The sequence below is a fragment of the Cannabis sativa genome, chromosome 3 (assembly GCF_029168945.1).
Source record: "Cannabis sativa cultivar Pink pepper isolate KNU-18-1 chromosome 3, ASM2916894v1, whole genome shotgun sequence".
Taxonomy (NCBI): Eukaryota; Viridiplantae; Streptophyta; class Magnoliopsida; order Rosales; family Cannabaceae; genus Cannabis; species Cannabis sativa.
This window is the reverse complement of record NC_083603.1, coordinates 3114638-3131545: the sequence shown is the minus strand read 5'-3', so window position 1 is coordinate 3131545 and position 16908 is coordinate 3114638. Positions and strand designations below refer to the sequence as shown.

At 24.3% G+C, this 16908-nt stretch overlaps 1 protein-coding gene across 2 annotated transcripts; it reads left to right on the top strand.

Annotated features, from left to right (window-relative positions):
- The first annotated feature begins 1596 nt into the window (after positions 1–1596).
- Positions 1597–12406, top strand: LOC133036330 (probable transcription factor KAN2). 2 transcript variants are annotated; one of them, XR_009686990.1, is made up of 5 exons: positions 1605–2491; positions 2591–2667; positions 4726–4771; positions 5940–5996; positions 12217–12406. XR_009686990.1 is itself a non-coding variant. In XM_061112950.1 (4 exons), the coding sequence occupies exons 1-4, from the start codon at positions 1753–1755 to the stop codon at positions 5942–5944; spliced, it is 867 nt and encodes a 288-aa protein (XP_060968933.1). In that variant the 5' UTR covers positions 1597–1752; the 3' UTR covers positions 5945–6209. The 2 variants fall into 2 exon arrangements, 1 of the variants encoding a protein (XP_060968933.1); XM_061112950.1 differs by lacking the exon at positions 12217–12406 and having other exon boundaries at positions 1597–2491; positions 5940–6209.
- Positions 12407–16908: the final 4502 nt, after the last annotated feature.

Below are 16908 nucleotides of genomic sequence, written 5' to 3'. Positions count from 1 at the left end.
TACAACAAAAATTTATTTGTGACTAAAACATACATAGTATTTGGATACAAGTTGTCACTAATTTAATTTTAGTCACAACAAGTATTGTAACTAAAAATACATTTAGTCACAGCAAATTTTAATTTTTGTGACAAATATCATACCTTTAGCCACAGACTTTTTAGTCACAACATAAAAATTATGATTTATAATTAGTTACAATTTTTTTTTCTTTTAGTCACAAATTTTGTTATGACTAAAAATTATTTTTTTTTTTTGCACAAAACTGAATAATAGAGGTATTTTTAAGGTTAATTGTAATGCTACAATCTTTTTAATCTAATTTTATTTTTAGTTTTTTTGTCAAACGACCTGAAAATTAGGTGACTAATTATTTAGCTCGTTTTTCTAATTCTAATCATGTGTCTTCAACAGAAGAGATATCCCAATTAGATTGCAGTCTATTATTTTAATTGATTGTGTTTGATAAAATTACATAATTTATTTTTAAAAAAGACCTAATATTTCAATTTATAGTGACTAAAGGATGATAGGATTATTGATCTCAAAATGAAAATTTCAAAAAAAAATTTAATTTTGTGAAAATACACAAAGAAATTTATTTATTGAGATGGCCAAAATTGTGTCAAAATATAAATAAATATATTCTAAAAAAAAAATTAAAGCGATATTAACCATTCATCAATATATTTTGTGATTTAATCCCCTAAAAAAGATTTTACAATTGGATAAATGCTATATTTGGTGTTATTAAATCTATAAAGTAATGTACATATTTTCGAGTTTTGCATGTCGGGTGTTCCCTTTCACTTGTTTTTAGATGAGTGCGACAATGGGTTTTCTCTAAAAAAATTGAATTATAACTTTCTTTGGCAAGTGTAGTTTTTTTTTCTTAAGAAAAAAAAAAAATCTCATTCAATTCGCACTAAACTCACAAAAAAGATAACTAAGAAAAAGATCGCCAGAGCTAAGGACATCCCTTATGCAAGTTTAATCACTGCGAGAAGTACATGGACCTTTCGCCCAGAGCCCACAAATTAACGCCACAGAAGGCGCTAGCAAGCTAGCTCTTCCCGAGACAAAGTAGGAAATAATCCTAAAACCCTAAGGTCGATTGCAAAAGGTAATTTTTTCTTTTTTAACCTGAACTTTTGAAAGGTTATAAAATTTTTTAACCATGTTGTTTTTACTAACTTGTTGACTATCATAAAAATAAAATAAAAAGAAATTAAAAAAAACAATAAAAATAGTATTAATAAGAGGGATATAAGAGACAAGCTAGGGTTTTTGTTAAAGTGTCGTTTTCCTAAATATGCTCTTTAGGACAATATATTCAAAGAAACATATAAACCCATATATATATATTCACATACATATATATCACAATATACCTTCCACATATATATTAAATAGTCTTTTAAATTTCATTCCCTTCTTTTAATTATTATATTTTAATAGTTTAAGAACACATCTCAATTCTCTCTCTCATAAGGATGTTTGTTTCTTGATTAAGATGAAGAAAAAAATAAAATAAAAAAAATAAAAGTCTTCCTTTTTTCCATTATGCCTTATATATCTTTACAGCACACTTAATTAGTACACTCTTTATTTTTCTTCTTTCTCTCTCTCTCTCATCTTTTCTTTCTCAATTATTAGTTTTCTTTCTTTGTCCAAAACCAAAACCACTTCAATCATATATATATATATATACACCTATACATATATATAAATTCATAAGTTGTAACAAAAAAAATGCCTCATAATCATAACAAGGGATCTTCTTTATCAGAAGAGAATTATAAACTTTGTTTAAATAATTATAATTATAATAATATTCCAGATCTTTCCCTTCAAATCCATCTTCCAAACACCCAAAACGACACCGAATCATCTCAAAGATCTCCTTTCGATATATGGCGAAAAAATCAAGCAGTTAGTCCCCAAACCGAAGAATTAGAAGATAAAAGAAGTCACGAGGTAGTAAGAACTACAGACACAGAACTCTCACTCTCAACAACAACAACCGAAAATCACCGCCATCACCACCACCACCAGCCGTTGATTCGAAGAATCGACAACTTTCCAACCCGATCAGAAAGGAAACAATCTTCATCATCATCATCACCAACTAGGTTTTCATCTGATGATAATCATCAGATGAAAACAATTAAAGGAATACCAATTTACAATAATAACAACACACCGTCCGATCAATTGAGATTAAGATCGGACGGTGCTGTTTGTTTTGGTGGTGGTTATAGCAAGTTGTATTATTCTCATCAAGAAATCCCGCCATATCCTAATCTTCTTCCAATTTCTCTTCCTTCTTCTAGGGTTTATAATCCTAGTATGGAAAATCGAGTTCATCATCATAATCATAATCAATTTGGGAATAATAGTAAGAGGAATATGAGAGCTCCAAGAATGAGATGGACAACTTCTCTTCATTCTCGTTTTGTTCACGCCGTTCAGCTTCTCGGCGGCCATGAAAGTATATATATATATATAATATATCTATATGTATATTTATTTGTATATATATATAAATATTTATTTTAATTTTGTTTTAATTTTTTTTTTTTTTTGAAAGGGGCAACACCAAAATCAGTACTGGAGCTAATGGATGTGAAAGATCTAACACTAGCTCATGTTAAGAGTCATTTACAGGTAAAAATAAATTAAGAAAATTGAGTTTTTTTTTATTTTTTATTTAATATTATTATTTTTTGAAATGATTACATAATTATTATTTGATGAAGAAAGAAGAAGAAGAAGAAAAAAGTCTTTGTTGTTGTGGCACGAGAAACGAGTACTTTTTTTATATTTAGTTTTTTGCAGTGAGAAAAGGATAGTGAGTGAGTGAGTGAGTGAGTGAATGAATAGTTTGAGTTATTATTATTATTATTATTATTAGTATATGTTATGTTAGTTTTCGAAACATGACAATTTCTACTTTTCAAGAGAGAGAGAAAAAAAGTAGCCATCATTTCTCAATAATAGAAGCAATTACTCATCTTACCAAACCATCAACCTCCTCTTATCATATATATTATAGAAAAATTCAACAATAATTCACCTCTAAAATTGGTTTATCTATGCACTTTTTTTTTATTTCGATATTTTATATATTTTGTAAAATTTTAAAAAAATTAATAGGTTGAAGATAGGGTTTAAACGGTCTATTTTACACGCGTATAAAATAATAGTCTCGTGTGCAATAGAGTGTTTAAATCTTATTTTCAACGTGTTAAATTTATTTAAATCTCTTAAAATTTTATAAATTGTTTTAAATAACTACAATGTAGAGACGATTATAGAAAAATTAGACTAAAAGTTTGATGAGAAACAGATAGGGGGTTACATCGGTGGATCCTTTTAGGGGTGCATTGTAGAAATATCCTATATTATATTGGAAAAATAGGTGTTTCTGTAGATCTCTACTATCCGTTTTTGGTATATAGAGAGATTTTAAATTTATTTTTCTATTTTTATTTATGATTGTGTATGTTATTGCTATTTAAAATTAATTTGAATTTTTTAAAAAATAAATTGAATAGTTCAAATAATTGCTTATTAGAAAAATAGTCACGGGTGATGAAATAAAATATTTAAATCTTATTTTTAGAACTATAAATTATTCAAAAAAAAAAAGAAAAATTTTACATTTAGAGGTGACCCTACCAAACCATAACCTCTTCTTCTCATATATTATTAAATAATTGGGTAGTTTAGGGTAAATGTTAGGTTCAATATTTGTAGATACTACTTAACCCCCTGAATTATTATGTGACAATACTTCTTTAATTTTACTTTTATTTACAAATAGTGTTGGTTAAACTTCACTGTTAAATCCTAACTATTTAAAATAATTTTGTAATATTTGAGTAATTAAAATTAATTTGGATTAGTAAAAATATATCACATTTGCTTACAGTAACCGTTCTAATTAGTATTATTTAACAGTAAAATTTAACCAACTATAGATAAAATTAGTAAAGTTTAGAAGATATATATTGCCACAAATAAAGATCATGGGGTTAATTAGTGTAGAGAAACTAAAACAAAAGAAAGTTTGGCTATAAATTAACCTAAATATATAATATACTATTATTATTAGACATATTAAGATTACTGGTAGAGAAATGTGATGTCAGCGCTGTAAGAAGTGACAAATTATTATTGGTGCACATGCGCGCATTTTAATATTGAATTACACATATTTTAATTTAATAAATAATTAATATGAAAAACTGTTAAGTAATTATACAACACTACATTATTATGCTATTAAATACTTGAAGGTGTCAAATGGTAATGTTTTTATTGATTAATAATTTCTTATATTATTTATTAAATAAAAATATGTATAATTAAAATTAATAATAATATATTGGGACACAGTTTTGTCTCATGATATATTTTCACGGAATGTATTCCGTGATATTAAATGGGTCTCAGGATACATTCCGTAAAAGTATATCACGGGACAAAATCGTGTCCCATAATATATTACCTCTCCAAACAAAATTAGCATCTTCTTTTTTATTATTATTATTATTATTATTATTATTACTCGATTTTCTATCAACTGGGATTTTGTGATTTTTTTTATTCTTTCTAGGTAAAATATATATTTATTTTTTAAAATTATTTGTGTAATCATCTACACTTTTTTTATTGACTTTTTGTATTTGTTTTGTCTTGATTTTGTGGCCACTTTCACAGATGTATCGAACTGTGAAGAACACTGACAAACCTATGGCTTCCTCAGGTAATTAATTATTAAAAATAAATTTCTTAATAATTAATTAAACTGCAATCTTAATAATTTGGTCTTTTTACTTAATTTTTCTTATGATTTGGTGCTTGAAATGATTTTTTCTTTCCCATATTATAAATATCTCTCTAGAGTTAATAATTTTGTATTTGGTTAATTTGAGTAAAAAAATAATTACATTATTTTGTTAAATTGCATCAAGATCTAGAGCACAAAATGTTATTTTGATTATTTTTTAAAATTCATTTTACAAAAATAATTATCAAAATGATGTTACTTTATACATATTGCATGTAGATATAATTAGTAGTAATTAGAGTAGTTAGAGTCTCTTAGCTAGAAATATAAATTTGAGAGTAAGTAGATTTTGTTAGGTTGAGTTAATTAAATTTGGCCCAATTTTTTTCTTTCTAAAATAGTATTGAAGTGAGCTCAGTTTTCTAAAATACTATTTCTACTGAGTTTATGTCTTGTTTAATTGTCTTCTTAATGAAGATTTATTTCTATTAAAAAAAATAGGGTAATTAGCCACAAATTTTTTTTATATTTTAATTTTTATACAGTTAATCCTCTTATATTTTTTTTTAACAAAACCCCTTTAAATTTACTTTTCTTTGCAAGGTGCCAAATAAATATCATTATTAAATATCAACTTGATGACCAATGTGTATACCTATGTATATGTGACAGTCAAAGTCAATACAGTAGTAATCCAATTGTATATAACAATGACGCCTCAAATTTACAAAAAAAAACTAATCATAAAGAGGTTTTGGCACAAAAAAAATATTAAGAGGTTAAGTACATAAAATCAAAACATAAGGGATTTTATTGCTAATAATTCAAAAAATAGATAATTTGCAGTGTAAATACTTAATTAGTTTAACTTTCAGTTGCAGATGAATACCTCAATTTAATTTTTGACTGTAAGTTATATTTTTGGAACTTCTGTAGGTACTTGAATTGACACTTAACCGTAAGATACCTACAGAAGTTCTAGAAATATAATTTAGGTATTATTACCGTAAAAATTAATTTAGATATTTATCTACTACAACCGAAAGTTATACTTATGTATTTATACTACAAATTACTAAAAAAAATAATAATATATACTAATCATGCAGATTTATTAATTAATGAAGTTTTAATTATTAAACAGGATGACTTGGCCCACACTTGTAACAATCTACACACTTGATCATGCAAACTCATATAGGTATATATATACTTACTACTCATGATCTCTCTCAAATTATTATTAATTATTAAATCAGTTTTTTTTTTTTCATTTAAAAGAAAAAAATTGTGAAAGTGCATATATATATAAGATGTATGAATTTTTGTTTAATTAGCTTATTATTATAATCAAAACTATATATATGTATGTAGATACATATACATTATATAATGTTATAATGTGCTTTCTTTTATATATTGCAGCTTTTACTTTTCTTCTTTTTCTTTCTTAAATTAGTCTTAATATAATTTTCTTTATTATTTTTTTTTTTTTGTGACATATATGATATATCTATCTAAATATATATGCTTCTTTCTTGCATGTAGTACTATATATTATATTTATATTAATTTTAACTTTTTAAGAAAATGAAAAAGACTAGTACGTTCATACTTTGAGACATGCATGGATATGATAAAAAGCTAAATTAATTAAATTAAATTGATATATAAAGAAAAGCACTTTTGTGTATAATCATGACTTTTTCAATATCTCTCAAAATCAATCCATTCATTCAAAATGTAACAAAAAGTATATATATTTGGAACACTTTGTATTATCTATTCATAATTATTAAATAAATTTAACTATAAATATTAATTTTAAAAATTTTAATCCAACAAATAATAACATAGAAATTTAAATTTATATGTTTAATTAAAAATATCATAATATTTTTTTACATTATATCAAAAATATATTTCGATACAAAATATTTAAGTCAAACTCAATTTTTTATATATTTTTTTTGCCGATTTTTTTTTCTTATTTTTTTTAACCGATAGAATAATCTTAATCCATATAATATAAAATGAGAGACTTTTTTAAATAGATAAAAATTAAGCTTAAAAAATTAATTTTTCCTAATGTTACTCATTCCTAGATTATATCAAATATGTAATTATAATATGGTTAAAAATGGACATTTATAAGCCATATTGAATGTCATTAAAAAAATGTCACTTATGAATATATGAAGAAAAAAAACCATCATCATTTTTATATTTATTTATTCATTTTTTAGAAGAAATATCCTAAAATTTCACTCTAAAGAGCAAAAAAAAAAGAGCAAAAGAATAGAAAAATATCATTAAAAATTCATAGCATCATATGAAAGATAATTTGGTCACCAAACTTTTTATAAGTTGCCACAACTAAATCAACTAGCCTATATACATTATATTTTAATTTAATTAATTGAATTTTAATTTAATTAATTACATACAACAAAATCATACAATATGTATTTCATTTCTTATTTTATATTTTTCGAGAAATTGGAGAAAATTCATCATTAGCCTATACAAATATTTATGGATTCATATTCGACACAAGTATTTTTTTAGAGTATATTTGGAAGTAATTGTGTAATTATTAGAGAGTGTAATTATTAAGATAGTAATTATGCATTTTAGTATTAATTATAGTATATTTTAAACTATAAAGTAAGTGTGTTTGGATATGAAGTGTTAATTATTTATGAACTCGTAATATTTTATTTGGCAAAGCAGATAGTAATTACACGAAAAATAATATTTTTTAGTAGTTAATATTTAAAATCGAAAGTTTTTAGCAATTACAAAATGTAATTACACTCACGTGGCGTTTGGTTGTGAGAAATGAAAATATATGAATAGAAATAGAATTGGGAATAGGAATAGAATAAAATAAAATTTAAAATGCATATATAAAAAAAATTGATTAAAAAAATCATTAAATTTTTTCTCTTGTTTCATTGTAATGGTCTTTCCTTCCTTTTTGAAATGGAATAGTCATTTCACCAAAATAGTAGAAAGAGCATTCTATTAGAATGTCATTCCAATACTTTAAAATGCAACCAAACAAAAGAATAGAATAAAAATTATTTTCTTTCCATTCTATTTTATTATCTCCAACCAAACCCACCTCAATTCTTATGGGGTCATGAGAATTAGATAATATAACTAGAACCCCTCAATTACCTCTAATTACAATAATTACATAATTAAATAAATATTTAAAATTATATAATTATCTTCAATTAAACACAAATCTAATGATTTTCGACCTTAGTTAATTATTCTATATATGACATGTGCTAAGATTTAAAAAATTATACATATTTATAATATAATTAATATAAGAATTGCAATTACCTAACATAATGTTTTGGGTGGAAAATTAATTAGTTTATTAAATATTTATTTCTTGTTTATTATCTTCAACATCAAAGAATATTAAACGTTGACATACATATATAGATGAAGAAAAAATGTATCGATTTTTTTTTAAATTGAAAAAAAAAATTATTTGGGTCAAATCACTAGAAAATATTAAGTATATATATATAGTACTATAGTTTAAATGATTAACAAAATTAGTCATATTAGCTTTAATTAGTTAATAATATAATATCTACATGTCCTTTTCTATATTGTTTCAACAAAATTAGTCATATAATCTTTAATAATTTTAGTTAATATTTTCATGTAGTTTTCTTTAATCACTTTAGGAAACTTAATTTAGAAAACTAATTTAAGTCATTATTCCAATATTTTATTTAATGGAAAATCAAACTTTACAAATTATTAACTTCAGTCACCAAGATCGGCAACAAATAGTTGGAACAAATTTCAAATTAAAACGATCAGAATACAAAATAGAAGTACTAACAAAATTAAGAGTTACTATATTATTAGCTTATCCTTTAAATAAAAAAGATAAAATTTATTTTTTTTTCATTTTTTTTAAAGAGAAAATAATGTAATTTATAGTGCTTGACTTTGTAATATATATCTTTTTGACATTACAAAGCAAGAAAATAAGGTTTTAATTAATTAGATGATGATATATAAATGCTTTATTATTATTATATTATTACATACTTTAATTAATGGTAGAAATTAATGGAGTGAAATAAAATTGGTCCATCATCACATTAATTTTTATTATATAATATATAATGAAACTTAAAGAATATGTTTTTGTTTTTCCTGTATTTTAGGGATTTCATCATAAGTATACATATGTATTTCATTAAATTTTGTGTTCAGACATTATAAAATTTAACTTCTATTCAAGTGCTCTTTAATGCTCATTTTGTTAGATATTTCAGCTCTCAACTACTAATAAATTCTTATGTACTAACCCATAAAAATTTGATTTTTTTTTCTTTCTAAACAAATCAAAATTTGATATTAAATATTGGGCAAAATGATCATTAATATTTCATCAGTCAAATTCAAGAGGGTGGTTCAAATGGTAATATATATGGGATATTTGGGGAGAAATCATTTTAACATTTATAATTATTACACATATGATCTTAATAGAAAAAAGTGGATGTAAAAAAAGCTTATCTTAGAATTTTATTACAGACGTAGTACTTTTTTTGGACCCTGTATTTTACATAAGTTACTAATTGGATCCTGTATTTTGTTAAATGACAAAATGAACCTTGTATATTCCAAAATGGTAAAAATAGGACACTGAGCTTAATTTTTGACAACTTTTTTTTTTTAATATAACCAACTTAAAAATAATTTCTAATACGAACAGATATAGAAAATGTAAATAGTTTTGTCATAGCACTTTTAAATTAGATTATAATTAAATTTTATTTTGACAAAAAAATCAATTTAGGGTCTATTTGTACCATTTTAGAAAATACATGGTCTATTTTGTCATTTAACAAAACAAATGGTCCAATTGGTAACTTTTGCAAAACACAAGGTCCAAAATGGTATTTACCCTAATTATAAATGTTAAGGGGGTTTCGCTGCAAATATCCCTATATATCAGTGGTGCACATCACTTTCTATAGGTAGCACCCACGATTGGTTAACGATATTCTCTAAAAGCTATTTTCTTAATTATTATATGAGACTCGATACGTAATTACACTTAGTAATATGACACTGAAGAATATAATATAAAGACTAACAATATCTTTTAGCAATTATATATATTTATATATTAATTAAAGCTTGATTTGGCTTGTTTTCCCAAAATTTGAAGTTATATTTTTTTTTTATCTCCAAACATATATAATTATAAGTAAAAAATTCGGATTATGAAAAATATTCTTTGTAATTTCTCAACTGATTTTCTAGTTTAAACAATGATCAATATTATGACTTAAAATTTAATCTTTTTTGTTTTTCAAATTCAGAATTTTAATGAAGACGAGTTTGGAAAGTTTTGATATAATTAAATTTGAATGTAATGTTTTTCTGCCTATATAACTAATACATTATAACTTAAGATAATAATATATAACTTAATAAAATAATATTTAAAAAATATCGATAATAAATCGTAAGGAATTATTACTAACATACTCAATAATGGCGATGACGTTATTTTTAAATGAAAATTGTTAAAAAATATTATTAGTGTCTAATATTTTTTTTCATATAATATTAATTATTAGTGTAATTAAATATTTATTTTCAAATTGTTTTGACTCCTCCAAGTTCTAACTTATGTATTTGTCCTTGTTTTTTTTTTCTTTAACTCATAAGCAATTAATTGACACTTAGAGTTTGGTACATAAAAAGATGGGATTTAATATTTTATATCTATATATATAGTCTCTACTCTCTAGCTATATATAGATACTGTAATTACTATATATTTGAGTCAGTTCCCTCATCAATACAAGTACGGACTAAAAATTCCTTTATAATAATTATTATTTTTTTTAAAAAAATAAATAAATAAAATTATCATCTATATTTATTTTATGGAAATTACCCATATATTATTTTTTTAACTTTTTTTTTTTAATTTACGGTTTGGTTTTTTAAAGTGGTTGCAGCGCTAGTTGCAATAGAGGTTTCTATACGATTTTTTGTTGCAATTTAGATTGCAGCGTTAGTTGCAATAGAGGTTTCTATGTAGAATTTCGTAAAAATACAAAAAAAATTATTTTAAAGTGTAAAAATAAAAAAAAAAATAAAAACTCCATTATTTTAAACATAATCATTATATAAATATATGAAAATTATTACATGGATTATCAATATATTTTCAGTCTTGATTTTGTATAGCTTTTTGTATATTAGAAAGTGAGCTTGAAAGTTTAATCTTAAAATACCCTAGTTTTCAAATATAATTTACTTAATATTCTTTAATTATTAATAATAATATAGTAAAGTTTTGTATTACATTTCTTTAAACGGGTGTACTTGTAAATTCACTATCTATTTCGGTATTAAAAAGAAATAGTTTGATTTTTTTTATATAATAATCACGTACATTGTACTTATTTATTAGGACCACTTGTAAATTTTTAAAAAATTTCGAATAATTTACTGTGCGAAAAATAAATTCATACATTTACTTACCATGTGTACATATATATATATATATAAAAAAAAAATCGCATATGTAGCAAAATATTTTTAAACTTTATTTTTAGTATTATAAATTATTCAAATTTTTTTAAAAATTTACAAATAGCCGTAAATAATTATAACATACTCGATTATAAAAAAAAGTAGACTAAAAATTATCTTAAATACCAAAACAGATAAAAATTCTATCTAAAAACCCTTTATGAGGTGTGTAGAAATACCAATATATTTAATTTATAAATATAATTTGTAAATATTATTTTCATTTGCACAAACACATAGCAGTTGGGTTTATGCAAAAAATTACATATATGTCAGATTTTTGTACTTGGTGAAAAAATTATTAATTTAATTCAACTGTATGTATTATAATCATTTAATAAGAAAATAATTTACAACTATCAAATTTTAATACAAATTTATTATGAAACAAACTATGAGTACTTTTATATTGATCAGTTATTATTACTCTACCATCCAATTAATTGATGATGATGAGCTAAAAAGTACTTGAGATTATCAATTATACTTAATTATTAGTTGGACCTATATATAATATTGTTGAGTATATATATATATGTTCAATTATTTTTTAACCTTAAAACGTGCAAAAAAAATTAACTTTAAATATTATTTATAAATTGTCATATATATTTATATAGATTGCAGCCATATAATATTAATTTCACAAACAATTTATGGTTACAATAGTGTATACTTGATGACTTTTAAATATTTTTTATATATTTAAAAATTGTTATTATGTGTGTGTATATATATATATATATAGATAATAGATTAAATATTGTATGTCATATACAATTATAACACTAATATTATATATACATATATATAAATTGCAGGGGGATGCTTGTAATAATCATGATCTCATGGGGCATAAGTGAAAATCGTTTATATAATTTTGCAGTTCAAAATAATCACTCATAGGAATATATAGGCTATTTAGAATTTTTTCCTTTAATTATGATATATGTATTTTGTCATATAACCACGTATAATTTTATATTAAAATATATAAAAATTAGATATTTTTAAAAAATTATTAAATTAAAAATTAAGAAAATTACGTAAAACTTTAAAATAAAAAACAAATTAAATTATTTTTTCAAAATAATTACACATTGACATGGTATTAGTGTGACAACTGACTAAGTAGTCATGTTATTATTTTGTTAGTCACGTGTGATAAAACTTCACAGAAAGACTAATTTACAACACTGAAACTATTTATAATAGATTGAAAAATTTAAAGCCACAATATATAATATTATATAATATATAGATCATAGGTTTCTATGAAGACATTACCATCTCATTAATTAAGGTATGTATATATGTGTGTGTGAAATTAGGGATTATTTATGTAAAGTTTAATTTTATTTAATTATATTAACATATATAATACATATATACATGATATGTATAGATATATACATATAATGCAACAACATACATATGATCATCACATTTTTCACTTCAATTTTTAAACTTGTTTTAATTCGATTTTCACATTTCCAAAATCATCAAGTATCTTCTTTGTATTCAGCCCTAATTGTTTTATTAATAATATTAAATAATCATGATATTAACTCAAATTAGTGTCAAAAAGTTCGAAAAATACTAAAAAGTACCTATAACGTATAATACTTTTATAAGATATTATATTATTATTAGTATAATTTAATATTAAGTTTCACTTATTATATTTTAATATTAATTTTAAAAAATTGTTAGTCATTCATAGGATACTATTTTATAATAGTGTGAAATATTATAATGCCTAATAATAATACTAATCTTATATTTTTTATATAATTAGTCGACAACCTACAAAAATTATCGAACTATATTGATCATAAAGTAATAGTCTTTTTTGAGACATGAAAAATATTTAAAATTTACTTTTTGAGACAGTATTAATCTTTTAATTGAACTGAAATTTATTTTTTTATTCAATATCTAATAATAGCTGCACAATTATATATTTATAAGCTTTTATATTATTTGCAAATTACTAATAAGTTATTATAGTATTTTCATAGTTTAACATATATACCTTATAAATAGAAAAATACTAAAGAACACTAATGATGTCTAACACTCAGATCTTACATATTTTACGTTAATAAAAATTATAAAGAACCGTTAACTAATTATAAAACATTACTTTATAATAGTGTCTTATAGTAATGCTCTATAACTAAAACATCGATGGCTGCATTTGAAGTTATCACTATAAAAAATCTCAATTTTAATCACAACAAAACTTGTGACTAATTATAAATAATAACTTTTATATTGTAACTAAATGTGGTTGTAGTTACAATAGTTGTTGTGATTAAAATTAAATTAATAATTATTTATATTTAAATATTATATTTTAATCATAAATAATTTTTTATTGTAATTAATCATAAAATATTTATATTGTGATTAAAAGAATGTTCCTCAAATTATAGTTTTTTTTTTATTTTTTTAAACATATAACTTTTTTTATCTTTTTGATTGGTAAGAAACATAAAAGTTGAAAAAAAAAAAACAAAACAAAAAAACAAAGTGGGTGACTTTTTGAAGGTGCAGTTTTGGTAATTAAATCAATAAAATATAAAGTGAGATTAATATTATTATATGCATGGTCGAGTCAAAGATGGGGCACGTGACTTCAAGTTTTGGGGAACTCATAATTTTGTGGCACACAAACTAACAATAGTTGACTCATTCATCATCATCATCAATATTTTGTAATTTTTATAGATAAATGTTAAAAGAATGTTATATCGTTGTTATTAGGATAATTAATAAGTATCGAATTATATAATTTAATATAATAATGTTTATGAGATATTGTTAATTAATTATAAAACGCGCTATAAAAAGAAATTACTTTAAATTATAATATTTTAGTTACAATATAAATTTTTGGTAATTAAATGTGACTTATAGTCATAACAAAAAAATACTTGTGACTAAAACATAGTATTTAGATACAAGTTGTCACTAATTTAGTTTTAATCACAATAATATTTTACAATTTTTATAGAAAAATATTAAAAGTGTTATATCATTATTGGTATAATTAAGTATCAAATTTCATAAATTTAATATAATTTATGAGATATCGTTAACCAATCACAAGACGCACTACAAAACAATATCACCTTTAGTCACAACATAAATTTTTTTGTGACTAAATGTGACTTTTAGTCACAATAAAAAATTACTTATAACTGAAATATAGTATTTATATACAAATTGTCACTAATTTAACTTTAGTCACAATAAATATTGTGACTAAAAACACATTTAGTCACAACAAATTGTGATTTTTGTGACTAATACATTCAGCTACAAATATTATAGTCAAACGTAGGAATGGCAATTTAAAATTAATCACAATTTTTTTATTTTTAGTCACAAGTAAGATTTGTGACTAAAAGTAAGATTTTTATAGTGTCACTAAACACTATTAGTTGTAATATCCCCGCTTCAAGTCTCTATTGGCCCCTTATACCCACAGAATGATGGTTCTTATACAAGAGTACGTCATTCTGGCTGTTTCCTAGAATAACGACTGACCTTACAAACCAACACGAGTATTTCTAGCGTGTTTTATCCTCACTCGCACGCTTCTTGGGAAAACTGCCCAAGAGGTCACCCATCTTGAAATTACCCCAGGTCAAACACGCTTCACTATGGAGTTCTTTCATGATGGGCTATCAAAAAATAAAATGCACCTTGTTGATATAAGTAGTACCAATCAATCTATTTAAGTCCTCTTCAATTGTGTAGTCCTATACCTACATAGTCTCAGAATCATCACACTTGACCTTTCCTAGGCGATGTGAGATTACACAACTTACCCGGTATTATAAGACTACTGATTGTCACAATCACCCCCCTTACGAAGTCTGACGTTCTTGTCGACCACACTTCTGGTTGGGTCAAGGCTTTGATACCATTTTGTAACGTTCCCGCTTTAAGTCTCTATTGGGCCTTTACACTCACAGAATGATGACTCTTATACACAAGTACGTCACTCTAGCTGCTTCCTAGAATGACGACTGAACCCTACAAACCAACACAAGCATTTTTAGCGTGCTTTATCCTCACTCGTACGCTTCTTGGGAAAACTTCCCAGGAGGTCACCCATTCTGAAATTACCCCAAGTCAAGCACGCTTAACTGTAGAGTTCTTTCATGATAGACTACTAGAAAACAAGAAGCACCTTGTTGATATAGGCAATACTAATCAATCCATTTAAGCTCTCTTCAACTGTGTAGTCCCATACCTACACAGTCTTGAAATCATCACACTTGATCTTTTCCAAGCAATGTGGGATTGCACAGCTTACTTGGTATTTCTCCTTACGAATCACTGGACTATTGATTGTCACATTATGTAAAGACCGCTTAGTTTAATTTGGAAATTAGCAGTTAATCATGATTAATTATGAGAATTATTTATAGCTATTTAAATAATTTATTATACTGTTATTATTGAATTCAGAGATGCATTTTTATGTCATGTAGTAGTTTTCATAATTTTGCATTCCGGTGCCCGGTATTTTGGAACTCGGTGTTTGGCTCAGTAAAATCACAACTTAGTATGTTAGTAGTTTGGGACGGTTTATTAGACGTTGGGAATTTCGGGAATGGCCGGGAATTTAGAATTTCTCAAAAATACCCCTTTAGTGTTATGTATGTGATTTTAGTGTGAAGGGGCAAAATGGTCATTTTGCCCCATTGTTAGTTTGTCTTTTGTGACTTAATAATTGAAAAATAAATGTTTATTTTATTATGTTTTGGCTGAAGTAAAATAGGAGTAAGTGGCATTTCATTTTTCATTTTCATTCCAAAGTTTCAAAACTTAGAAAAATAGAAAAAAATTTCAAAAAAAGGCTCTCTCTTTTCCTCTCTTTCTCTCTCGGCTGCATGGGGATTCTAGGGCTGAGTTTTCTTTGATTTTCAAGCTCTCTCTAGTCAATTTGTGAACTCTTGTTGTGGTATGTTCTCTCTAGCTTTCCTTCCTTTGTTTTCTTGAAAAAAATGATGAAAAATATGAGTTATGAATGGATTAATTGATGTTGTTGCTGCTGTAAATTATTGTTGTTGTTTCTATGTTGAAAGTGTTGATTTAAGTATGTTTAATTAGGTTGAATTGCATGCTAGTGTTTCTTGCTCTAGTTGGATAGATTTCTTGTTAAAAAGCTTGAGTTTTCAAAGAAAAATTGAAGTTTTGGTGGCTGTAGTGTTTGCATGAGTTAAGTTTTAGTTTCTGTAGCTGTTATATGCTTGTTTATGAGTTTGAATCATGGATTGGATGCATGTTAGTTGTTTTTAACCAAGTTTGAGTTTGGAACTCAAAGCTTGGGCTTTAATGGTGATTTTCATCTCTGTACATTCTGGGTGGATTTGATGCTTTAGAAATGTTCTAGGGGTTATATAGAACATGTCTAGAAGTTTTGGTTTTGGTTTGGAGTTGATTTGAGCATTGTGTGATTTTTTGAAGTTCTGCCTGCGAGGAACCGGAATTCC